This window comes from Narcine bancroftii, chromosome 3 (genome assembly GCF_036971445.1).
Source record: "Narcine bancroftii isolate sNarBan1 chromosome 3, sNarBan1.hap1, whole genome shotgun sequence".
Classification (NCBI taxonomy): Eukaryota; Metazoa; Chordata; class Chondrichthyes; order Torpediniformes; family Narcinidae; genus Narcine; species Narcine bancroftii.
The window spans coordinates 50,906,898-50,933,284 of NC_091471.1; the positions used below are offsets into that span (position 1 = coordinate 50,906,898).

General features: G+C 42.7%; 1 protein-coding gene across 5 annotated transcripts in view; it reads right to left on the reverse strand.

Annotated features, from left to right (window-relative positions):
- The window catches only part of amacr (alpha-methylacyl-CoA racemase), a 98,850-nt gene that overhangs the window by 49,138 nt on the left and 23,325 nt on the right, over positions 1-26,387 (reverse strand). For 3 of the 5 annotated variants that reach the window (XM_069924040.1, XM_069924037.1, XM_069924035.1), the window contains exons 2-4: positions 14,893-15,151; positions 10,725-10,868; positions 9,405-9,565 (exon numbers count right to left, since the gene is read on the reverse strand). In XM_069924040.1, the coding sequence (XP_069780141.1) occupies positions 9,405-9,565; positions 10,725-10,868; positions 14,893-15,139 (552 nt within the window). In that variant the 5' untranslated portion in view covers positions 15,140-15,151. Of the gene's footprint in view, positions 1-9,404; positions 9,566-10,724; positions 10,869-14,892; positions 15,152-19,182; positions 19,282-20,102; positions 20,765-26,387 lie in introns of all 5 variants that reach the window. The other 2 variants (XM_069924038.1, XM_069924039.1) reach the window with 2 other exon arrangements.

The window sequence follows — 26,387 nt, forward strand, 5'->3', positions numbered from 1 at the left end:
TTTACGTTGAATGAAGTACATCATGAGAAGGTCCCAGTGATCATTGGTGGAGTGACAGTGCAGGTCATTGTAGACTCAGGCAGTGACAGTAATGTGATTGATCGACATTTATGGGAGAAGTTGAAAAGGAAAAAGATCATCTGTACCTCAAAGAAGTGTTCCAAGAAACTGTATCCATACACAGCAACCAAGCCATTGCAGACCATTGGATGTTTTACTGCAACTGTTGAAGCTGGAGATAAGTACACCGAAGCAGAGTTTATGGTCATAGAAGAGAGGGGAGAACCATTGCTGAGTAGAAGCACAACGCAAGACCTGGCAATACTTCATATTGGAGCTTGTGTCAATTCGATTCAGTCATACGAGGATATGAAGCAAGAATTCCCCGCAGTCTTCCAAGGAGTAGAAAAGCTGAAAGGTCGACAATTGAAGCTAGTGGTAGATGAAACGGTCAAACCCAAGGCACAACCAATGCGCAGAACTCCGTTTGGACTTCGCGGGAAAGTCAAAGCCAAAATTAAAGAATTGATCGAACAAGACATTATTGAACCGGTGGAACATTCGACACAATGGGTCAGTCCCATAATGATTGTGCCCAAACCAAAGGGTGACATAAGACTATGTGTTGACATGAGAATGGACAATGAAGCTATAATTAGAGAACAACACCCTATACCAACAGTGGAGGAAATACTTCAAGAACTAACTACCAGCAAGGTATTCTCAAAAATTTATCTGAAATGGGGCTATTATCAATTAAGAGCTGGATCCAGGTTCCCGAGATGTGACAACATTTGTGACTCACTGTGGATTGTATCGTTACAAGAGACTATCATTTGGAATTAATGCAGCTTCGGAGATCTACCAGTATGAAATCCATCGAGTGATTCAAGGCATTCCTGGAGTTGCCAACATTTCTGACGACATCATAGTCCATGCACCAACGAAGGAAGAGCACGACAAACGGTTGAGGCGTGTACTATCTAGACTACAGGAGGCAGGCCTTACCGTGAATGGAAACAAGTGCCAGTTCGGTATGTCAGAAATGGACTTCATGGGACACAGACTGACACGGAAAGGACTAAACCCTGCAGAGGCCAAGGTGAAAGGTATTGCAGAGGCACGTGCACCTCAGAACGCAACAGAGGTGAGGAGTTTCCTGGAATTGGTCAACTTTTGTGCAAAGTTCATTCCTAATTTTGCTACAGTGGCAGAACCACTAAGGAAACTAACCAGGAAAGGTGTACCATTTCATTTTGGATCTGAGCAGAAGAAAGCATTCACAGCGCTGAAGCAAAGCCTGACAGATGCAAAAACTCTTGGATATTACTATCCGGCGGCATCAACCAAAGTCATAACGGATGCCAGCCCGGTTGGTTTAGGAGCCGTGTTGGTCCAGATGCATGATGGAGGATCAAGAATCATTGCCTATGCCAGCAGATCGTTATCAGATGTGGAAAGAAGATACTCTCAGACAGAGAAAGAAGCACTCGGACTTGTATGGGCCTGTGAGAGGTTCCATGCATACTTATGCGGCATTGAATTTGAACTCATCACAGATCATAAGCCATTAGAGGTGATCTATGCACCTAGATCCAAACCATGTGCCAGAATAGAGAGATGGGTACTCAGACTACAACCCTACAAATATAAAGTAATCCACATTGCAGGGAAAACAAACATTGCAGATCCGCTGTCCAGATTGGTGAAGGATGGAGGTCCACAATCCAAGTCAGAATTGGGAACAGAAACAGAGAGCTTTGTACGCTTCGTAGCTATTCAGGCGACACCGAAAGCTGTGACTACGAAGGAAGTCGAGAGAGAATCCGAACGTGATCCAGAATTCATGGAAGTAAGAGAATGCATACAGAGTGGACAATGAGACAAGTGTACTCACAAGGCTTACATTCCCATTAGAGACGAACTTTGTTGCATCGGACAGTGTGTATTAAGAGGTTGCAGATTGGTGATTCCGCAAAGATTGAGACCGAAGATCGTATCCTTAGCGCATGAAGGACACCTAGGTATTGTTGGTACCAAGCAAAACCTCCGGACCAAGGTATGGTGGCCAAGTTGCGATAAAGACGCAGAGAAATTTGTTAAAACTTGTCACGGATGTCAAATCACAAGTAGGAGTAATCCGTCAGAACCGATCTGGAGTACGAAATTTCCAACAGGACCATGGATCGACGTAGCTGTTGATTTTCTTGGACCTTTACCGACGGGTGAATCAATTATGGTAGTGATAGATTACTACAGCAGATACTATGAGTACGTGGTGTTGAAGTCCACAACCACTGAAAAAACAATACAAGCGTTAGCAGAGATATTCGCAAGATATGGATTACCTGTTACATTATACTCTGACAATGGTCCACAATTCATTTCAGAGACATTTACGGAATACATGAGGACCACAGGTATCCACCATCATAAAGTAACTCCGAAATGGCCGCAAGGCAATGGAGAAGTAGAGAGACAAAATCAGTCCATTGAAAAACGATTGAGGATTGCACACGCAGAAGGACAAAATTGGCGAGAAGCATTGCTATCTTATGTGTCTGTCTATCGAGCAACGCCTCATGCAACCACTGGAAAAAGTCCTGCAGAAGCATTTTTTGGGAGAAAAATCCGCACAAAAATGCCAGAAATAAAGGAAATCCGAGACGACCAGGAGATGAGGGACCACGATGCTGAAAAGAAAGGTGCAGCAAAGCTGTACACAGATTCGAAACGTGGAGCCAAGCACTCAGACATCATGCCGGGAGGCATGAAACTGGTGGTAAGCTAGATACACCTTATTACCATCAACCCTATACTGTCGTATCCAGAAGTGGCAGTATGGTGACAGTCAAGTCTCCGACTGGAGTCCTGTATAAGAGAAATGTATCAGGTGTAAAAAAGGTACCAGTACAGAGATACATCGAGCGAAGAGGTTGAAAGGCCAATACGAGATGCTGAAACTGAGAGACCTGATGATATTCCAGAGGCAGTTACCAGCACTCCTGATGAAGTGACTAGAGCGCCAGAAACACCCGAAGCCGTGGTGAGCAGTATTTCCGACGCCAAGAGTGAACAACCGAGAAGCAACGACAATATCGCAGGCAGGCCGAAACGAAACCAGAAAGTGCCCAAACGATACGAAGACTTTGTGCCATAGTTTTAATAAGAACTTTGGGACAGTATTTTAATCTTATATCATAAAGTGCATGTATGAATGCTGTAGGAAGTAAATTTTATGTAGTTGAGTTATAGTATTACCATTAGTTACGATGTTTGTAAGTTTCCGAGGGATATTGGTAAATGAAGGTAAAGTTTATTTCTGATTAAAGGAGGGATGTCATGATAATGAATATGTATGAGATGTACCGGAAGTCACGTGGTATGAGAGAGAGATAAGAACACAAGCAGGAGAACAAAGGAAACCGGAGAATAAAAAGACACTAAGAAGTTTACCTGATAAACTTGTGTTTAATGTTTTATTAACTTCACATTTCGGGCCACAAATGTGACACCCACCACTCTCTGAGTGAAGACGTTTACACTAATGTTCCCTCTAAATCTTTCCCCTTTCACCCTAAAGCCATCTCCTCTTGCATTTATCTCTCCTAATCTAAGTGGAAAGAGCCTACTTGCATTTAATCTGTCTATACCTCTCATAATTTTGTTAACCTCTATCAAATCTCTCCTTATTCTTCTACGTTCCAAGAAATAAAGTCTTAAAGTGTTTAATCTTTCCCTGTAACTCAATTCCTGAACAGCTGGTAACATCCTAGTAAATCTCTGTATCTTATTGATATCCTTCCTGTAGTTACCCAACCAGAACTGCACACAATACTCCAGATTTCGCCTCAGCAATGTCTTGTACAACCTCACCATAACATCGTAACTCCTATACTCATTATTTTGATTTATGAAGGCCAAGATGTCAAAAGCTTTCTTCACCTTGTTTACCTGTGATGCCACTTTCAGAGAATTTAATATCTGTATTCCCAGATCCCTTTGTTCCTCCGTGCTCCTCAGTGCCCTACCATTTATTGTGTTCGTCCTTCCTTGATTTGCTCTTGCAAAATGCAACAACTTGCACTTGTCAGAATTAAATTCCAACTGCCATTTTCTGTTCCATATTTCCATTTAGTCCAGATCCATCTGCAAGCTTTGAATGCCTTCCGCCCTGTCCATAACACCTCCAATCTTAGTATCCCTCTGCAAGCTTTGAATGCCTTCCGCCCTGTCCACAACTCCTCCAATCTTAGTATCCCTCTGCGAGCTTTGACTACCTTCTGCCCTGTCCACAACACCTCCAATTTTAGTATCCCTCTGCAAGCTTTGAATGCCTTCCGCCCTGTCCACAACACCTCCAATCTTAGTATCCCTTTGCAAGCTTGCTGATCTAATTTCCCACATTATCATATACAGACAACAAATAACAATGGTCACAGCCCCGATCCGAGGCACACCACTAATCACAGCCTCCAGTCTGAGAAGCAATCAACCACCATCACTTTGTCATCTCCCATTCACCCAATTCTGGATCCAGTTTGCAACTTCACCATGGATACCAAATGTCTGAATCTTCTGAAATAAATCTCCCATGTGAGACCTTGTCAAAGGCTCTTACAAAAGTCCATGTAGACAACATCACATTATTTCCTTCATCTACTTTCTAGTAACCTCCTCGAAAAACTCCATCTACCATGCACAAAACCATTCTGACTATCATTAATCATCTGTTGGCTGTCCAAATACTTATAAATATGATCTCTCAGAACATCCTCCCATAATTTATCTACTACTTACATCAGGCTCACTGGCCTGTAATTTCCTGGTTTAATTTTGGAGCCTTTTTTAAACAATGGAACAACATGAGGTACCCTCCACTCCTCTGACACCTTACCTGTAGCTAAGGTCATTTTAAATATTTCTGCCATGACCCCTGCAATTTCTACACTAGCATCCCTCAAGGTCCAAGGGAATTTTATGTTAGGCCCGGGGGATTTATCTACCTTTATTCGCTGTAAGGCAGCAAGCACCTCTTCCTCTTTAATCTCTTTATGTTCCATGACACTACTACTTGTTTCCCTTCCTTCCTTCTACACTTTGCCAGTTTCCTGAGTAAATACTGATGAAAAAAAAAACTGTTTAAGATCTCCCTATCTCATGAGGCTCAACACATAGATGTTTAATTGAGTTCAGACTGGGCTGCTTGTCATTTGTGGGAGTTTGCCAAGTGTGGAACTACACCCCCATTGACCACAGTGCCTACTTTTTATTTTCCTGGATAGTGCTTTTGACTGTATTGAAAGGTACAAAAAATGTAATTCTTTCTTTCCAACACAACGGTTCAGAGCCTTGTAATGAACATATCTTGGAGCATCCAGGAAAAATAAAATCAGAAAGCCAAGGGAAAGAGATTATTCAGCTGGAGACAAAGTACACAGGAATTATAAAAAGGCTTAGAGAGGCTGGGATGTAGGAGGCTGAAGCAGGATCCTGACAGAGGTTTATAAAATGATGACGAGAATAGAAAAGGTAAATTGTCAAATTATTTTTTTCCCCAGGATAAGGGAGTCTAAAACTTTTTAATAAGATGGATAGGAAAGCTTTTGAGGGATTATGGGCACTGGAGGTAAATGGCACTAGCTTTGTGGACAACTTCAGCATGGACAAGTTGGGCAAACAGCTAGCTGTAAGACTCGATGATCCTTCCTTTGGTCTTTCTACTTGCTACTCTATAACATTTAATGCGAAAATAGGAACAAGAATAAAATCCTCAGTTCCTCATGAATTCTTTGTTACATCAAACATGGACTGCTCCAATATCACAAAAAGACTGTCTGTAATACTGTATTACTATTTATTTTCCCTTGCACTAAGTTAACTGTGAACATTTATTACCTTTCCATCCCTTGTATTTATTATCTTTTTAATTTAAGGTATTATAACGTGCGCGCTACTGCAAGCGTGGAAAGAAGACACACACACGAGGAGTCGAAGTCTGATTTATTGCATTGGCAGCTCTACTTACTGCTGATGTTGGGAGTGACATCACTGCAGTGCCAATCTCCGAATGGATGGTGTTATCACCGTTGCTTGCTTTTTTTCTGTCCTGCAGGTGGTCACCTGGGATGAAGGTTGTTGACCCCCCCCCCACAGGTTCTGCGTTGTCGCTGCGTTCGTTGGCCATTTTGTGTACTGAATCACGTCACAGTTAGAGGGCCGCTACACAATGCCTGCCCCCCCGAACCAACAACCAGAGCGACGTTTGCCGCTTTCGGTGCTCTACCTCTGCGATGCAGGGGCTGCAAGACCAGTAGGTTAACGTCGAGGTGTGTTTGTTTGAGGTGGTTGATAGTGAAAGTCTCTTCCTTACCGGTGATATCCAGCATATGTCAACCTGTTGTGTCTAATTAATTTATACGGCCCCTCATACAGCCTTTGTAGAAGTGTTCAGTGTGGCCCCCCCGAAGGAAAACTTACTTCTGATCATGCGGCGGAGGCTGCTGAAGTAATAGAGTGCCCAGTTTTTCTCTCAGCTTAGTCAATGAGGCTGTAGGGTGCTCTAGGTCCTTGGCAGTGGCCAAGAACTCACCCGGTATTACCAACGGTGTACTGTATACCATCTCGGCTGCGGAGGCATTGAAGTCCTCTTTCGGCGCAGTGTGGATTCCCAGGAGGACCTAGGGTAACTTGTCGGCTCGGTTCAGCCTGAGCCGACCCATCAAGGCTGCCTTTAGGTGCCTGTGGAACTGCTCCACCAACCTGTTGGCCTGAGGGTAGTAAGTCGTGGTATGGTGGAACTGGGTTCCCAACAACTTGGCCAGCGCTGCCCAGAGACCTGAAGTGAACTGTGCACCTCTATTGGAGGTCATAAGCTCCGAGACTACGAACTTTAACACCCAGATGTTAATCAGTGCCCTGGTGCAGGACTTGATGGTTGTATTGGCAAGTGGTACTACCTCCAGCCACTTCATGGAGCGGTTAATCACATTGATATCTTGTACCACGGGAAACTGGCAGCAGCCCTACAATGTCAATATGGACATAGCTGAACCGACATCGCACTGGCTCGCAAGTCAAGGGGGGGGGTGCCTTGATGTGCGTCCCTGCTTAAGACACCTGGCACCGCATGCAGGTCTTGGTCTACTGACTGACCAGTTTCCAGAGGCCGTGTCAGACAAGCCTGCTGGCCACCATTTTAACAAAAGTCAGGTTGTGCATCGTGTCGAAAACCTGCCATCTTCACGATGGTGCAGGGTTTGCAGGTGGAGGTGTCGCAGAGGAGCATCTGGTTGCCAGGACCGATGGCGAAATCGTCAAGTCTGAGGCCAGAAACTGGTGTTCTGTACACCAGGATCTCAGGGTCCTCCTGCTGTGCCTTGGCTGGGGTGGAATAGTCTATTCCCTGGGACAGGGCCTTAATGGACTCAATCGCGAGGCAGAACAGTGCGTCGACCATCACGATGGTCTTACCCGCAATGTGTTGGATGTCCGTGGTGAATTCAGATATGTATGGGAGGTGTCAATGCTGCCTGGCCTCCCTGTGGAAGGCAAAGATTAATGATTTATGGTCCATGAAGACCTTGAATTGCCTGCCTTCCAGAAAATACCAGAAGTGACTGACAGCTAGGTTCAATACCAATAGCTCCTGGTCAAAGGAACTGCATTTGAGTTCGGGTGGCTAGAAGTACTTGCTGAAGAAGACCAGGGCTGTCATTGCCCTTCGATGAATTGTTCCACTACACCCCCTACTGCTGTGCTGGAGAAATCTACTGTGAGGGCAGTTGGCACCTCTGGCCTGGGGTGTACCAGAAGGGTGGCATTGACCAGTGTGTCTTTGGCCTTCTGGAATATCTCTGAGGCCTCATTGTCCCAGGTAATGTCCTTACCATAAGCATGAAAAGGGGGCGCATGATGCGAGCTGCTGCCAATATGAATCGGTGATAAAAGTTGAATCATACTGGTGAATTCTTGCGACCCCTTCACTGTGTGGGGCTTGGTGAAAGGCCAAACAGCCTCTACCTTTTAGGGCAGGAGTTCACTCTGTGCCTGTTGATCAATGCCCCAGGAAGTCTATCATTTCCAACCTGAAATTGCACTTAGCAGGGTTTATAGAAGCCTGAATTCCTGCAGCCAGGTGCACAGTTGCCTCAGGTGTTCAGCGTGCTCTGTGTTTATGTGGCTGGTGATGAGAATATCGTCCGAATAGATGCATGCGAATGGGAGATCCCAACCCACCGCATCCATAAACCTCTGGAAGGTCTGGGCTGCATTCTTAAAACCAAAGGGCATTCTCAAGAATTCAAAATCTGAAAGGGGTAATGATGGCAGTTTTGGGGATGTCATCGGATGGACTGGGATCTGATGACAGCCCCTGATGAAGTTGACTTTTGAAAACACCCGTTCCCCTTTTAAGTTAGGGGTAAAGTTTTGGATGTGGAGCACGGGGTACCTGTCACGGTGCTGGCCTTGTTGAGGTAGCGATAGTCACCACATGGCCTCCACCCTCCTGTTGCCTTTGGAACCACGTGCAGGGGGGGGAGGCCCAGGGACTGTCGGAATGCCGCACTATCCCCAGTTCTTCCATTTTTAAACTCCCCCTTGTTGAGGGTGAGCTTCTCAAGGTCGGGGGGGGGGGGGTGGTTGGGGGAGGCGGTGCGCCCTCATGTAGAGCAGAGGTCACTTGAGGATATGGTGCTTTGCTCCATGCTTCGGCTTGGCAATGAAAAACTGTGGCACCATGATCGAAAGGAACTCTGCTAGGATCCACGTGAATGTGTTGTCGAAAAGTTCAACAGAGTCGAGGTGCGGGGAAGGTAACTTGGCTTCCCCCGGGGCATTCTTTGAAAAGTCCTGGCATGCACCAATCGCTATCCTTTAAGGCCCACCAGCAGGCAGTGGGCTCGCAGGAAGTCTGCTCCTAGAAGCGGTTGCACCACAGCTGCAATTGTGAACGTCCACGTGATACAGTTGCTGCCGAAGTGGAGGGGTACGGTGCGCCCTCACATGGTGAGGATATGGTGCCTTGCCCCGTGCTTCTGCATTTCAAATCAAACATTTGCAACCTGGTAGCTTATTTGACCACTAAAAATTGCTCTAAATGTAGTGGGGGAGGGGGGGTAATAAAATGGGCAAGCTTGGATTAATACATAGTTGAGGGTCAGCATGGACTAGATGGAATTAAGAGCCTACTTCTACAATGCATTTCTTTTTGAGGACCTTAATGAAAATTGAATTAATCACACCTTGCCATTAGAAAAAAACAATACCTCAAGGTTCCAAGTCTCAGCAGATATCTACAAGTAAACTCTTCCATGCTTCTGAATTGTGGGGAAGCGTTTTCTGTAGTTATATAAACAACTAATAGCTTGCAACAAGAAATAATTTGAAAAGCAGCAGCTCACCATGCTTGCATCAATGACTTGTCCTTTTCCAGATCGCATTCTCTCATATAGTGCTAGGATTATACCCATAGCACACATAACCCCACCTCCAGCAAAGTCAGCCACCACATTTAATGGTGGATAGGGATTCTCCCCTTTCCTGCCAAACTTTGACAGTAGACCTATGTCCAAATAAATGTCATTAGTAAATTGGTTGACTAAAAACTTACAAATTTTTCATCAGGAGAAATGTTTTCGTTTTTTGTTCTAATTCATTCTCTGGATTATGGGTTTCACCAGTAACTCAGCATTTATTGGCACTCAGTGACAACTGAAAACTATGTGGTGATGGCACTATACACCTGCAGTAGTTTTGTGCAACAAGTTTCACTGATGGTTCACAGTTCCAGGGTCCCAAATTTGATCCTAAGCAATATCCATCTGGATTTTGCACATTCTCTCCTTGACATTATGGATTTCCTCCCACATCTCTAAGACCTGCTGGTAAGTTAATTGTACCCCTTAATATAGGTTAATGGCAAAAAAAGAAAAGGAGAATTGATAGAGATGTGTGAGAATGAATACGGTGCCGAAAAATAAGGAATGAAGGAATGGTACTCATTACAATGCCCATTTAAGCTGGCAAAGATCCAATTGCATTATTATGTATAAGCTATCTTGACTCAACAACCATGAAGAAACAGCAAAGTACACCCAAGGTAGCACATTGTGTGCTGAGGTAATCAAGAAATCTGCAGATGATGGGGAACTAGCGTAGTCCACCAAAGTCCAGGAGGAATACAGGTCAGGTAGCTCTTCCGTGCAGAGCCTGGAGGCACTGGCACCTCCACAAATCAACTGCCTCTTTCCTTCTGGAAGGTCAAAGTGTGAGATTGGTGTTGTGAGATTTTGCTGAATGTTCTGGAGAATTAACATACAATAGCCTAGCGCTAAAACAAGTGTAATTAAAAAGCAAAGAACTGTTGATGTTGGAAACCCAAAATAAAATTGTTTAATGTGGTGAGAGAAGCTGAGTTAACAGTTTAGGATGATGAGTTTATCAGAACTGTTCTGATGAACCATTCACTCTATTTTTCTCTCTATTAATGGTGCCTGCACTACTGAGTTTCTCCAGCAAATCTTTTTTTAAAACAAAAGGAGGATTTGTTTTGTTGAACTTATGGAGAGATAACTGAGCAATGAGTTATCAATACACCCATCAGGTCTTCAAGAAAAATGGAAACCAATGTTTCATGTTACAAATAAAGGTGTACTGCTGAAGTCACTGGAGTAACATTAATCGATTTCTCTTGATCCTAATAGTAAAATCATTGGAATTACCTGAGACAGCAATATAGTTGATATCATGACCAGCAGATTTTGAATATGTACCACTTTGTCCGAATCCAGTCAACCTGGCATAGATGAGCTTTGGATTCTGTTCAAGTAGAACTTCAGGTCCAAGACCCAGCCTTTCCATGACACCTGCAAAAAGATACAAGCTCAGTGCATTTAGATTAACCATCTAATTCTTATTCACATTTTTAAAAAATTCCTTAAAGTAAAGTATGAGTAAGAAGTAAAATATTTCAAATTAAAAGTGCTGCTTATTAGAAATACCAATATATGACATATTGGATCCTTGTTGAACTCTAAAAGCAGAAAACTGAATGGCCTTTTCTGTCTTGTACAATTAACTAAGTACTTTTTGTGCACATGTATTGGTTTAGTCATAAATATATGATTGTATTTTTTTAAGATGAAAACAGCAGATATCAACTGTTAACAGATCTACCACTCACAAAATGACTGTAATATGGATGGAAGTCATATACTGGCCCCATGTAAATGAAATCTAATAATAGTACAACTCTGATAATCCAAAATGGTTATGAAAAATGGTCTATGTCGGAAAAATGATTTTTTTGGATAACTGGCCAATTTTTAAAAACAGCCTCGTAGCAAAAGCAAATCACTTGTATCAATGTTTAAAAAACGACAAACAAAAAGGCAAAGCTTTTTAAAATAATGTTTAATTCTCACCAAAAAAATGTTGGCCGTACCACTGTCTCCAATCACCAAGACCTCCCAACTGCTGCCGCCAATCCCCGACACATCCTCACTGCTGCCGCTAATTTCCGGGGAGGCTTCCTGGGCCGACGTGTGAGTACGATAGTAGGCCGAGGGAGAGTTCAAAGACAATGAGAGGAGGGAAGGGGGATAGGAGGAAAGGGGAGGGACATCACTGAGCCCAAGGTCCCGGTCCTGCCTAGGAGGCTACTTTCCTTGATGACGCAGGGTCAAGGGATTCTTCTGACCACTTGCGGCTGGGAGAGAGTAGCATGCAGTTTAAGGGGGAGAATTGGAAAGTGGGAGTTACCTAAAATGAGGACAATTGTCATTCTAATTTCATATCGAGTGCATTTTTTTTTCAACCTATGACCTCAGTTCAGTTCCGAAAAATTAGGATGAAATGAGGATTTAGGAGAATCCGATTTTGGATAATCGAAGTTGTACTCTACTTCCATTCTTCTATTCACTCACACAGGACTGCAAATTTTTTCCTTTCAAATACTTATCCAGCTGCCCTGTGAATATCGAAATTGAACCTGCATCCAATGCCAACATTAATAAATTACTGCAAAAAGAAGTTGCTTTTCTCCAATCCCCATTCAATAAGCTCAACTCCAATCTTGACTATTCATGACTCATCTCAATGACTGAAGATTGGTTAACTTTTGTTTTGGTGTCAAGATTCTCAGTATCGAGGCCCTAGTTACACACAATCAGACAACATTTCTTGTATGTTCACCGCAAGACACCCAAAACTAATTTTCTCTTAAGAGATAACCAGGCAGAAAATAGTTCATGAACTAAGACTCTAAGCATTGCAGAGTGTTTGCTTTAATCCCTGCTGCCTTTATTTTTTATCATTTGCCTTGGATACCATGCTCAGTCAAATGCCAAGGACAATCACTATTGCCACACCTCTGAAATTTAGCTCTGTGGCTCATGTTTGGATCAAAGCTATGGAGGTCTGAGTTAAAGTAGCCCTGGCAAATACTAACTGGGGTGAAACACAAAAGTCTGCAGGCACCAGGTGAGTAAACTGATGGGTCATTGTGTATTACTTCACAGTGATGCTTTATTTTTGTGAATAGGGCCTAGCTGAGAAAATTTCAATTTGTGCAGTGCACTTCAGCATCTGAATAAAAATAAACGCTGCATCTACATGGGTTTTCAGGTTTAGGGAAACCTAATCAAGTAGAGGAAAGTTTTCCAGCATTCTCTGGGAGGAGCAACAAGACCTCTCCCACTACTCATCCCAACTCTTAACAAGTTAAAGAAGTCTGCAAGTTCTGGGGTCGAGGGCAAACACAAATGTGCTGGATAAACTCAGATCATGCAACATCTATAGGAAGTAAAAGGGTAACCAACGTTTCAGGCGTGAGCCCTTTGTCAAGCTATAAGCAAAAAGCAGGCAGTTGCTTAAATAAAAAGGTAGGGGGAAAATGGGAGGGAGCACAGGCTAATAAGCAAGTTGTGGAAGGTGGTTACATGTGAGAGAGTAGAAGAGAAAAAACTCGGAAGTGATGGTGTAGAGCACACGTCAAACTCAGGCCCATGATATAATTATATTTGGCCCGCAAGATCATATCAAATATGTATTAGAGCTGGCCCGCTGGCTGCCGCGCCGCATGCACAGCTAATACTACAAATCCCAGAATACTTTGCAAATGCATTGGCGCCGGCCCGTCAGCCCGCTAATTGCCCCCACCTCCTCTCTTTACTTTCATTAGCATCTGCGACCTGTCGCCCAACTCACGTGTAATAAACCCCTTACGAAAAATGGCCAAACGAAAGACAGAAAACAGGACCTTTCAAGACAGGTGGGAGGCAAATTCTGACCCCAGAGTTTGATGAACTTGCATCAAAGAAGAGATGCCAAGTATCTGGTTTAGACCCAGGTGCATCAGAGTAAATCACAGTGTAGCAAGCTAAGCTTGGATTAATATTTTCTTTGGTTAACTTTGGACTGTTCATAGTTGAAAGATTGGATTTTCATTGAAGCAAGTTGTTATTTTTTGACTTGTTGGCTTGTGAAAAAAAAACATTTAAAAGGAGCTTAAAGGCTGTAGAGAAATATTATTTATTGAAAATTTTATTTCTCATTTGTTAATGCTTCTTCTGGAAAGAATTTAACCAAAACTATTATTAAACATTTATTTTAATAAGAAAAAGTTTAACATTATATATGTTGAAAGAAGAGAAAACATGCAGATGTTGTTGAAAATTTTCAATAAGTATTTAGTTTGGCCCTCGACTTAGTCCAAGTTTTTAATTTTGGCCCTCTGTGAATTTAAGTTTGACACCCCTGGTGTAGAGGGTAGCTCTCTGATAGGAGAGGGAAAGGCGTGGGGAGTTGGAGGAATGAAGATAGGAAAAGAGAAAGAGGGAGACTCAGGAGAGAAGTTTAACAGAAATTAGAGACATTGACATTAATACTGCCTTGTTGGAGAGTGATCAGATGGAATACAAGCTGCTGTTCCTCCAATTTATGGGTAACCTCGGTTTGGACATCAGTCTGGGAATGGTGTGTGGAATTAAAATAGACATGTTAGTGTAAAAATGGGGCTGTGGAATTAAAATGGTAGGCCCAGTGGAAGGAGTGAAATGCTCAACAAAATGATCTCCCAGTCTATGTCCAGTCTCAACGATGTGGATACATCAGAAGATCCGGAGGCAGTAGGTGACCCCTGCAGATTCACAAATGAAGTGTTGCTTCACTTGGAACGACTGTTTTAGAGCCCAAATGGTGGTGAAGGAGGTGGTGCAAGCTCAAGTGTAGCATTTTCTGTGGTCACAGGGATAGGTAGTGATTCCCACCAATAGCTGTTTGCACCCAAGGACTTCAGGTTACCTGCTTACAATTGCCACTTTCACGAATCCCTGTCCCAATACCTGGTTCCCAGAAGCCAGTCGCTAGTGGCCTGTGGCCTGATATGAGGCTTTCAGCTGTCAAGCCCTGCAGTGGAACAAAGTCCACTGCAGTGGTTTCTGACTCTGGAGGTCAATCCCAAGGCTTGTCCTTAGTAGGGGGAATGTTCTCCCACTGTGGTGTCCGCTACTTCCTCAGAGCCCACAACCCTCGAGGTCTGGGCCGTTGAGCATGGAGTGCTGTCATCTTAGATCCAGACCTCTGAGGACCTTCGATGTCAAAACTGCTGCTGGAGCAACTCTGCCTGTGATTTAAACCTCCATGTCCATTAGGTGGGACAGCCAGGAAGCAGAACCCTGTGGGAGCACGGTGAAAGACCGTGGTCCCACTCCTCTGCTCTTCCCAGGCCCGTACCAGCAGCACCACCATCTCGATCTAAACCTTATTTTCAGTTTTGCCTTTTTTTTTTTCATGCTGAGAATAAGGCATAGGGACAAATGCAAAATATATTTATACATGTATGTAAAATTGGCACCCAAGGCAGCACAATAACATTTATTTGCATCTTACCTTTACGGAAGGGTTCAAGGAGAACATCAGACAGATTACAAAGTTGCTTCAGCACTTTCACTCCTTCTGGTTTCTTCAGATTCAAAGCAACTGAACGTTTGCCTCTTGCCAACACGTCAACTGATGTAGTTGTCCCTGTTCGATCTATGCGCACTACCTTGGCACCAAAATCGGAGAGAATCATTCCACAGAAAGGAGCAGGAGCCAGACCAGCGAGTTCAATGACACGGATTCCTGCTAGAGCCATTGTGTTTTGGCTCTGAGGTAAAGAAAGTTCTTTATTTATTCAATAAGTACCAGAGCTGCTGTATACTAGCGCTGTACTTGTGCTGACATGGGAATAGTGGCCTCTGTTGGGACCTACTGCCCAGTCTTTGTGATGACAACCCGTAAAGGTTTTAAGTGCCCTATAAAAGGGCCCAATGGTGTTTCTCCCCCACCCCAACAACAGCAAACTCCCAGAGGTCTGTGTGTAAAATGATGGTGATCTCCTGGGGACCAGCAAACCCACACAGGGCACCAGTGTAGAAGTAATCTAGGAGAAGAGCCCACAAGGAACGTGACCACAATAGCAGACCACAAGGGGTTGGAGGTAGAAGGATTCATATCAGGCTGTAGTCTCCCTTCAGGCTGCTCAAGACTGGCTCATGGGAATCAGGTTTGGGACTTGGATTCATGAGAGGGCTGATGGTAGCTATGCTCCTTAAAGGCAAATCAAGAGCTCAGGTTCATCACTGAAACGTAACAGGAGGCCACTCAGCTGCAGAAGTTACAGGAGCACAAGAGGCAAATCCTTGGACAAATAGTGTCTCCGAAGGGACTCTTACTTCTCTTTCTCCATTGGTATAAAACAGAAAAGGGTGGGTAAAATGAAGTCAGGAAGAAGAAAATAGGGAAATTAATATTGGACAATGTGGAAGTGGCTGAGGCCTAAAACAGCTATTATGTGTCAATTTTCACAGTGGAAAACACACCAAACATGAAAAGAGTGATGTTAACAATGCAATGGGAGACAAGAACCTCAATATAATTACCATAAATAACGTGGTAGCTCTGATCAAACTAGTGGGTCTAAAGATAGACAACTCACCTGGTTCTGATAGAATGCAGCCCAGGATAATGGAAAAAATGGTGGAAGTTAGAGTAGAGATTTTTATGATATTTTACCACCATTCTTTGGACTTTGTGCAGGTTCTAGCAGATTGAAAGACTGTCACACTACTGTTTAAAAAAAAGAGGATGCAGGTATAGGACAGGTAACTATAGGCCAGTTTGGTTAATATCCTTAGTCAGGAAAATGATTGAAGCTATTATGAAGAAAGCAATAGAGAGACTTTAGGCAGACATAGCATGGATTCAGGAAGGGCAGGTCATGTTTGACAAATTTGCTGTGGACAGAATGGAACAGGTGAACATTGTAAAATAAGGATGCATAGGGTAAAGTATTAGAATCTGTTGAGGATTAATTAATCACACAAAAGGAAAAAAATATATAACCAAGTATCCTATTTATCTTGGTAATTCTGCTTTGGAAGGGAAAATTGGTGAAATTGAGAAATAACTTTCAGGAAAATTATTGGGAGTTGGTCTTGAGAGTCAGTCCTGAGAGTCAAGTCTTGAGAAGTAATCCTCAACAACTTGATTACATACAAATCAACCAAAAGGGATTATCTTAATGCTATGTGGCCTTTATTGTATTCCCTACAGGAAGTTGTTGTCAATATGCTCCTTAACAATGTGACCACAACTCAAAAAAATATTTAATTTTAAGACATCTTGGCATCCCTGAACACTACAAAACACCCAAAATATTTGGTCTAAATTGCTCAAATGAGCTGTTTAAAAAAATTAATAGCATTTTGGATGCACATTGGCACAGCAATTTTCTATTGTCATCTGCCCTGCTCCCCGCAATTTGTATTTGCATATTAAACTCATGAGCTGAAAATTTTAGCCTCCAAAGTTACACGGATTGAGTGTCAGTTTCTGCAGTATTGGGTGAAAAACACATGTGGGTGTGGGGAGAGGCTGGTTGTGGAGGGTAAGGAAAGCATTTTTCAGTTGTATAGGAATGACCTTCAGAAAATAATGTTCAAAAATATTTGGAGGATCTGCTTTTGAAAATTTGTTCATTGTGTTGGGGTTGAGAGGAGATTATTATAGATAACAGATGAGTTCATAATCAGATGTGAGGATATACATTTCCTTTATTTGAATTACATTTTCTTTTTTGAGCATTGCAGATATATTGAAAAGATTTTAAAAAACTAAGATTGTTCTTTGCAATTACACAACAAATAGTTTGAAATTATTCTGATATTAACGTCAATCTAACATAAATTGATGATAGCACTGTGACAAAATATAGATATGTTTTTGGGAGATAAATTGTGGTAGGTATTTTAGTGTAAGTCACATACAAATACTTTAAAACATTTTATTTAAAATACTGGAGCTCTGTTAATGCTAGACATATCAGCCCCAGAAGCTTTGGAGAGTGCCCAAGAAACTTCACTAATAGATTGTTGTTTACAAAAGGCAACAGATGAAAGAACTTGATGGAGCCACAGATTGTCTGGAGAGGAACTTGCTGTTCTAGGAGGGTCATGTGGTTTTGCAAGCAGAGAGAGTAAAACAGGGTTTCTCTCTATTTGAGAGAGAGAGAGAGCAGCAGCAACTAGGACTGGAACAGGACAAGCTGGCAAGCTTGTGGAAAACTCCATTTGGAAGACGGATTGTGAGTGCTTAGTTCAGCCTGGTCAAAGCCCTTGTGGTTCATGCAAGAGGAGAGGACTGGCTGTCTAATGTTTCACTTGAAATAGGAGAAACAAAAAGGAACTGTGTGGTGACCTGAAAGAAAGAGGTTATCATCTGGAAAACCCTGAGGGGGAAAGTTTCTTCAGCAAGACACTGAAGTGGCTGATGGAAGTACATCAGTTGTGGATGCCCTGGAATAACACCTCTCTCTGAAAATCGACAAGAACCTTCCTGAGGTTTACCTTGCAAGCACCAAAACCTCGTGAACTTTTTAAAAAACTTTATTTTATTTTATTTTTTTTTTTAGCAGGGTTCGCTACGGTTATTGCTCAAGATAGAAAGAAGACGCGCACACCAGGGGAGTGTAATCAACACTCTGGTGAACTTTATAAATGTTAAATGCTGCGCACAGTATAAGAATTGCCTGCAACCAGTGAACTTGGAGGAATGAGAAGTGAGATTGGACCGTGAACCAAAGAACTCTCCTGAACCTACACACACACACATTACATACATGTGCACTTAGAATTAGAAGGGGGTTAAATTAGGTTAGTTAAGTCAATAGTGATAAGTTAAAGTGTGATTCTGTTTTCATGTTTAAAGATAATTAAAAGCAACTTTTGTTTAAGTAACCATTTGTCTTGGTGAATATCTATTGCTGCTGGGTTTTGGTGTCCTCTGGGCTCGTAACAGTAGTCCCTTGCACTCTTTTTACTCCTTTTTCATTGTGGTTAGTCTTGTTCCTATGGTGTTAATATCCAAGTCCACACAATATTCTTAGGTACCAACATCAGTTACTGTGGGTAGAACACTCTCAAGACCATATTTTCTGGATTTCTTTTCCACTGGTCAAATTATTGCACCCTATCTGGGATCTTGGTCCATACATTTTTCTAACAGAGCTGCTTTGGGACATTTAACCCTCGCAGATTGAGATGCCCTTAAGCTACAGGTCCATCGAAAAAGTTTAAAGTTCAAATTGATTGTCAGAGTGCATACATGCCATCACATACAAATTTTTTTGAATATTTTATTTATAATTTTAAAATCGTATAACATCAATTATAATATTCATACAGAGGGTATATAATTAAATAAACCCCAATTCGCTCCCCACCCAACACCCACCCTTGTCCCCTTTCTACCCACTATGAAAGTAGAAAGGAGACCATTATTTAAAAAAACATTCAACTATTTAGCTGTGAAAACCAAGACACCACATCGGAATGGATTGAGAGACTAAATCTTCAAACCAAGATTTTTTAGGTATGGGCTCCATACTTTTACAAAAAAATGGTATTTATCCCTCAAATTATGCATCATATTTTCAAGAGAAATACAGGATTTCATTTCAGCATGCCATTTTTACATTCCTAAAACTAAATCAGATTTCCAGGTGATGGCCAAACATTCTTTTTAAGAAACAGCAAAAGCTAAACATAGAAATTCAATTTGATACATAGTCAATCTTAATCCTAAAGCAATCGACTTAATGTCCCCTAATAAAAACAACATTGGATCAAAAAGACTCACTTTTAACACTTTTTCAAATAATAATTCAACTTGTATTCAAAAAGTCCCAACATTAGAACAGGTCCAAATCCAATGAAAAAAGTGCCCATCTCTTCATATCTAAAACGCAGATCCGAAGAAATTAAAATTCTTTAATTTTTGAGGGGTTAAATATAGTTGATGTAGAAAATTATATTGTATTAATCCATATCTTACATTTATAACCTTAGTCATACTATCCTTGCATAAATTTCTCCATTTTCATCTATCTTCCTGCTTAAGTCAGATTCCCATTTTAATCTTGATTTATGAACAATGACCCCATTTTATTTTGTAATGACTTATACATTTCAGAAATAAACTTATTTGTTTCTTCTTTAGTAAGTAATAATTCTAAAGCAGATTGTCCAGGTAATTTTAAACTATGATCTAATTTTTTTCCAATAAGAGTCTTATTTACATGATAATACCAAAAAAGTTATTACTAGGAACTCAAAATTTTTCCTCCATCTAATTAAAAGACACAAACTTCCCTGCTTCAAAACAATCTTCAACTTTTAAAATCCCCATTGATTCCATATCTTCAAAAACTGACAGTAAAAGGAAAAAGTTTATTTTGATATAAAGGCATTTTCGCTGAAATCTTTCCTTCTCTACCTATCTCATGATAAATGTTATCCCATATTTCAATTAAATGCTTCAATATTGGTGGGTCTCTACCGATTAGCAATTTTGCATTCCATTTATAAATAAATTCTGACATAAATTTCTCATCAATTTTATCTAACTCTATACTTGCCCAATTGAAGATTTAAATCAAACATTCCATTAGCCGTTTTCAGCTGGCCAGAATACCCGACTATAAAGCCACCTATTCTACCCCAATGTGGCTGTCGAGTGGCCACCTGAAATTGGAGAATCCAGCCAGGAGGAGCACTTACCTAACCCTCCTCGGGTAGGTATATTCTCCAGCTCAGAGAATCCCCCGTTGCACCTGAAAGCAGCAGTGGGACTACGGCCAGCACGTTCAGGTGACTGAAAGGGGTCTTCTCCGAAGCCACCCGAGTGTCGCAGCTGCACTCCTCAAGCCGTGACTGCCTGTGCATTATCTGCGTCTGAGCACCTGAAAGTGGCTATTATTAAATTTCAATTGTGCAGCTTTATAATTCTGAAAATGTGGAAGTTGTAAACAACGTAATTTAAATTTCCAAGTTAATTTCTCCAAAGGTACCCTATTCATTTTCCCTTTCCATAAAAAAATTCCTTACAATTGAATTAAGATCTTTAAAATTTTTTTTGAGGTATTGGACAAGGAATAGACTGAAAAAAATTGAATCCTTGGAAAAATATTAATTTTAATACAGTTCACTCTACCTATTAAAGTAATAGGTAAGTCATTCCATCTATTTAAATCATCTTTAATGAGACATATAAGGCAATCGAACAACTGAAAAGTGGCAAAGCAGCAGGTATGGATGGAATCCCCCCAGAGGTCTGGAAGGCTGGCGGCAAAACTCTGCATGGCAAACTGCATGAGTTTTTCAAGCTTTGTTGGGACCAAGGAAAACTACCTCAGGACCTTCATGATGCCACCATCATCACCCTGTACAAAAACAAAGGTGAGAAATCAGACTGCTCAAACTACAGGGGAATCAAGCTGCTCTCCATTGCAGGCAAAATCTTCGCTAGGACTCTACTTAATAGAATAATACCTAGTGTCGCCGAGAATATTCTCCCAGAATCACAGTGCGGCTTTCGCGCAAACAGAGGAACTACTGACATGGTCTTTGCCCTCAGACAGCTCCAAAAAAAGTGCAGAGAACAAAACAAAGGGCTCTACATCACCTTTGTTGACCTCACCAAAGCCTTCGACACCGTGAGCAGGAAAGGGCTTTGGCAAATACTAGAGCGCATCGGATGTCCCCCAAAGTTCCTCAACATGATTATCCAACTGCACGAAAATCAACAAGGTCGGGTCAGATACAGCAATGAGCTCTCTGAACCCTTCTCCATTAACAATGGCGTGAAGCAAGGCTGTGTTCTCGCACCAACCCTCTTTTCAATCTTCTTCAGCATGATGCTGAACCAAGCCATGAAAGACCCCAACAATGAAGACGCTGTTTACATCCGGTACCGCACGGATGGCAGTCTCTTCAATCTGAGGCGCCTGCAAGCTCACACCAAGACACAAGAGAAACTTGTCCGTGAACTACCCTTTGCAGACGATGCCGCTTTAGTTGCCCATTCAGAGCCAGCTCTTCAGCGCTTGACATCCTGCTTTGCAGAAACTGCCAAAGTGTTTGGCCTGGAAGTCAGCCTGAAGAAAACTGAGGTCCTCCATCAGCCAGCTCCCCACCATGACTACCAGCCCCCCCACATCTCCATCGGGCACACAAAACTCAAAACGGTCAACCAGTTTACCTATCTCGGCTGCACCATTTCATCAGATGCAAGGATCGACAATGAGATAGACAACAGACTCGCCAAGGCAAATAGCGCCTTTGGAAGACTACACAAAAGAGTCTGGAAAAACAACCAACTGAAAAACCTCACAAAGATAAGCGTATACAGAGCCGTTGTCATACCCACACTCCTGTTCGGCTCCAAATCATGGGTCCTCTACCGGCATCACCTACGGCTCCTAGAACGCTTCCACCAGCGTTGTCTCCGCTCCATCCTCAACATCCATTGGAGCGCTTTCATCCCCAACGTCGAAGTACTAGAGATGGCAGAGGTCGACAGCATCGAGTCCACGCTGCTGAAGATCCAGCTGCGCTGGGAGGGTCACGTCTCTAGAATGGAGGACCATCGCCTTCCCAAGATCGTGTTATATGGCGAGCTCTCCACTGGCCACCGTGACAGAGGTGCACCAAAGAAAAGGTACAAGGACTGCCTAAAGAAATCTCTTGGTGCCTGCCACATTGACCACCGCCAGTGGGCTGATATCACCTCAAACCGTGCATCTTGGCGCCTCACAGTTTGGCGGGCAGCAACCTCCTTTGAAGAAGACCGCAGAGCCCACCTCACTGACAAAAGGCAAAGGAGGAAAAACCCAACACCCAACCCACCATTTTTCCCCTGCAGCCGCTGCAACCGTGTCTGCCTGTCCCACATCGGACTTGTCAGCCACAAACGAGCCTGCAGCTGACGTGGACTTTTACCCCCTCCATAAATCTTCGTCCGCGAAGCCAAGCCAAAGAAAGAAGAAAAGAGAGAATTTTATTAAATACCTGTACATAATTTAATTTATATAATTATCTACATTTCTATCAATTCTAATACCTAAATATTTAGTTGGGTTTTGTGTCCATTTAAATTGTGTCCATTTAAATTTACATCAATCATAATCTCCTTCAACTAATGGCATAACTTCACTTTTATCCCAATTAATTTTGTAGCCAGATATTCCTCCATAATCTAAAATTAAAACATTTTCAGTACTGGATATATACATCATCTGCAAACATAATCTTGTATTCCTCCTTATCAACTTTAATTCCTTTAATACTAAAATCTTGCCTTATTGATTGTGCCAATGGTTCAATTGCCTAAACAACTAATGTGGGAGATTAAGGACCCCATATACAAATAATGTGGGAGATAAAGGACATCAACATACAAATAATGTGGGAGATAAAGGACATCACATACAAATAATGCGGGAGATAAAGGACATCACATACAAATAATGCGGGAGATAAAGGACATCACATACAAGCTTGAGATTCTTTTCCTGTGAGCCAGAAGAATTTGTAATCATGTGTAACAGTAAACTACACTCAAAGAAGAAAAGAAATAACAAAAAATGTAAACAAACATATTGTGCAAATATACAATATAAATAATCAGTAATAAATAACGAGGCCTTAAATGAATCTGTTGTTCACGAGTCTGATGTTTGAAACTATTCCTGAACCTGCAGATATAGGTTCTGGAGCACCTGTACTTCTTTCCTGATGGGGCAGTGTAATGGAAGATTCTAATCTATTTTTTAACCTTTTTTTTCTTAATTTCCAGCTCTTGGTTCTGCAGAGCTGAGACCTTTTTTTTTAAAAAAAACTTGCAGCTTTGGGTTCTGCAAGGCTGAGAACCTAATTGTTTTTAGACTCAGCAGAAGTAAGCAAAATTCCACCGAGGGGCCAGAGATGCTGTTATCTGAAGAAAGGACATCTGTGTACCGAGAACATTTAATCTTCCTGCTTGTTTTGGTCACAGACTGTCAGAGACCTAGCCTTGATGTAGAATAAACCATTGTATTCAAAGTGATAAGCTGAAAATTATGTTACTAGTTAAAAACCTAGTATGCTAGCTTGCTTGCTTATCTTTCTTGCTGTGCTTGGAATAGGTGCTTGGGTAAGCAGTTTTTGGGTAATACAAGACATGGTCCCGCTGCTGAAGAGAGAGACTCTCCGAGAGGTGGCAACATCTCTCAGCAAGAAGAACTTCTAGGGTCCAGCCAATGTCCCGGTCAGGGGAGGTGGAGAAACTGCTACCAGCGCCCTGACAACCTACTACAAGTGTGCAGTCGTTGCCTCGCTTCGGCAGTTGGGACCAGTCCAAGCGTTGATAAGTATAGTTGGGAAGGGCTTGCATATTGTAGTGTGAAATCAGCTTTTGAATTTGTAATAAACATTTGTATAATCTGAACTGCTCTCGATGTGTGTGTCTATTTTCTTTCGGTAACTCAAACACTGTGACCAATCTAAAACGAATGAGAGGTACAAGTTTACCCAAGACAATTGGCGCAGCGAGATCAATGACAGCATACCATGTTCCTGAGTTCCCAGTAGCAATGTTTTCAATAAGGGTAACAATATCCGGAACTGCTGAAGCAAGTGGTGGGGCATGTTTGTTCAAAAAGCGATAATCAACTGTCATTCTCCAGGAACCATCCAGCTTCTGGACCGACCAAACAGGGCTATTAAAGGGCGACGTTGCGGACCTCACTACCCCTTCTTCTTGCAAAGCATCAATGATGGCAGTAATCTCTTCTTGCCCTCCAGGGAGGCGATATTGTGGAATGCACACTGGTTTCATGGGGAGTGGCACCATCACAGGATCCCACTTAGCCTGACCCACTACTAGTTTTTTTGTAATAGTCCGAATTCCAAATGCAAATCCCCCTTGGCTAGTATTAAGGGCCGTACCGGCCAACATATTAATACCCAGGATACACTTGTCAGTAGCAGCCACCAGGGCATGTAACCAGATAGGGGAAGGGCTATCACCCACTGTGGCATGGACTTTTATTTCCTTTGCCAGAGTGACTGCTCCTCCCAACCCCTCTATTCGAAAGGTCGGTCCAGTCCAGAGGTCAGGGTTACCCGGAATCACCGAGTGCTCCGCACTGGTATCAACCAAGGCCAAATATTAGTGGTCATTACCCCCACCCCAATGGATTGTTAACGGTATGTAGGGCCATGGGTCCTCATGTATCCGCCGTATCTCAATGGTGTAGACACGGGAGCCCTGCCCACACCTTCATGCTTTAGTAGGGTTCGGGGGCTTCCAGGCCCACATGCCACTATTATCCATAAGAGCCTTGTTAATCATTTGTTGTACCTCATCATGTGTAACTGGAGCAAGAGAAGCCTGCTCGATAGAAGCAGCAGGGGGAGCAGAGGGCAGAGCTGGGCCAGGAGGACTCAGCAGCTGGGGATGATGTTCCCCTGCTTTTCTCTTACAAAGGGCATAAAAGACTGCAGTAGGTTTCCCATCAATATCACTTTTAGGTACGTCTAACTTTAACAAGGTTAGAAAAAGGTCCTTTCTTGTCAGTCCGTTATTAGTAGCAGACCCTCTCTTTTCATCCTGCTTGTCTGATGTAACTTGGGCTGTACGTGAGTGGATTTTACCTCCCAATTCTAATTCTCGAAGCCCAGATAAGGCATGCACCACCTCAGATACAGGGTGCCCAATTAGTGGACTAGTTACAGACAGAACCAGCCCCCATGTAGTGGGTTGGGCGGAACGAACCAATCTGGTATGCATTCCGGCCGTGAATATCTCTTCATCAGGGCTCCCCCCGTGTACCCACAGCCTCAAACGCCCTGCATACAAGGCAGAGGCCAGGGCCTGTTGACGAATTACTGCTATTCCCTCCTCTGGGGTTCTCCAATTGTTCTGCAAATGTAAATCCCAATTTACTGGTGATGGGTATACTAGCAGGACAACCCCTGGAGTAGTAAGTAATCCACCTGTCTCCCTCTACCCCGCAGCTCAGCAGTGACCCTGATATCAGTAGACAATGTTCCTAATCCCAACAATTCCTCAGGGGTTAAAAATACATGCTTGTTCCCAGACACGCAGGAGCCAGGCTGCCAGAGTTTCTCCTGCCTTTTGCCTAAATCGATCTCCAATGGCAGCCAACTCTTTTATAGAGAAGTCACGTATCATTGACTGTTTCCGACCCCTGTTCCCACTTTGGCCCGCAGGGCCCTCCACCCAGTCTAGGGGAGGATTCCGAGGCCATCCTGTAGAGGGAGTAGGCCATAGAGCATAAGCAGGGGTTTGGGTATTTTCCCCTTGGTCCACTTGAGAGGTATCTATCCCTTCCATCTCTACCCTTACATCATCTCCCCTTCTGTCTGTTTGGGAAATCTGCTGCCTTATGGGGCGGGCGTGAACAGCAGGTGGAGAGGGTAGTATGTTAGACACATGCTGAGGAGTATCTGCATTATTACCATGGTCATCATTCCATATATTCCCATCCCAATCCTCAATTACATCAGGATCATCACCATTCCTTATCATGGCATGAATACGATATGGATCGGGTTCTACTCCTTGCCTTTCCCACCAAGACGGCTGACCAAGCTAGTACTATCCAAGGACTAAATCATTTAATTTCTCGTTATGATGTTCCAGAGGAGATTCAGTCTGATAATGGCTCGCACTTCTTCGGGAAGGCAATCTGTGATTGGGCAAATGACAACGGTATCTTATGGGTTCATCATATTCCTTATTACCCACAGGCTGCTGGGTTAGTTGAACGAATGAATGGCTTACTGAAGGAACAAATTCGTTTGTTAACACCACTGGGTACCCTGAAGGGGTGGTGCCATGTACTGCAGCAGGCAATCGACAATTTGAATCATCGCCCTTTGAAGGGAGGTACATCTTTCCACCGACTTCTTCACGCTTCTGAACTACAGCCTATTCCAGAGGAAAAACAATCATTGACCCCCACTCCAGAATTAGAGAATGTCAGACAAAAGGTATGGGTG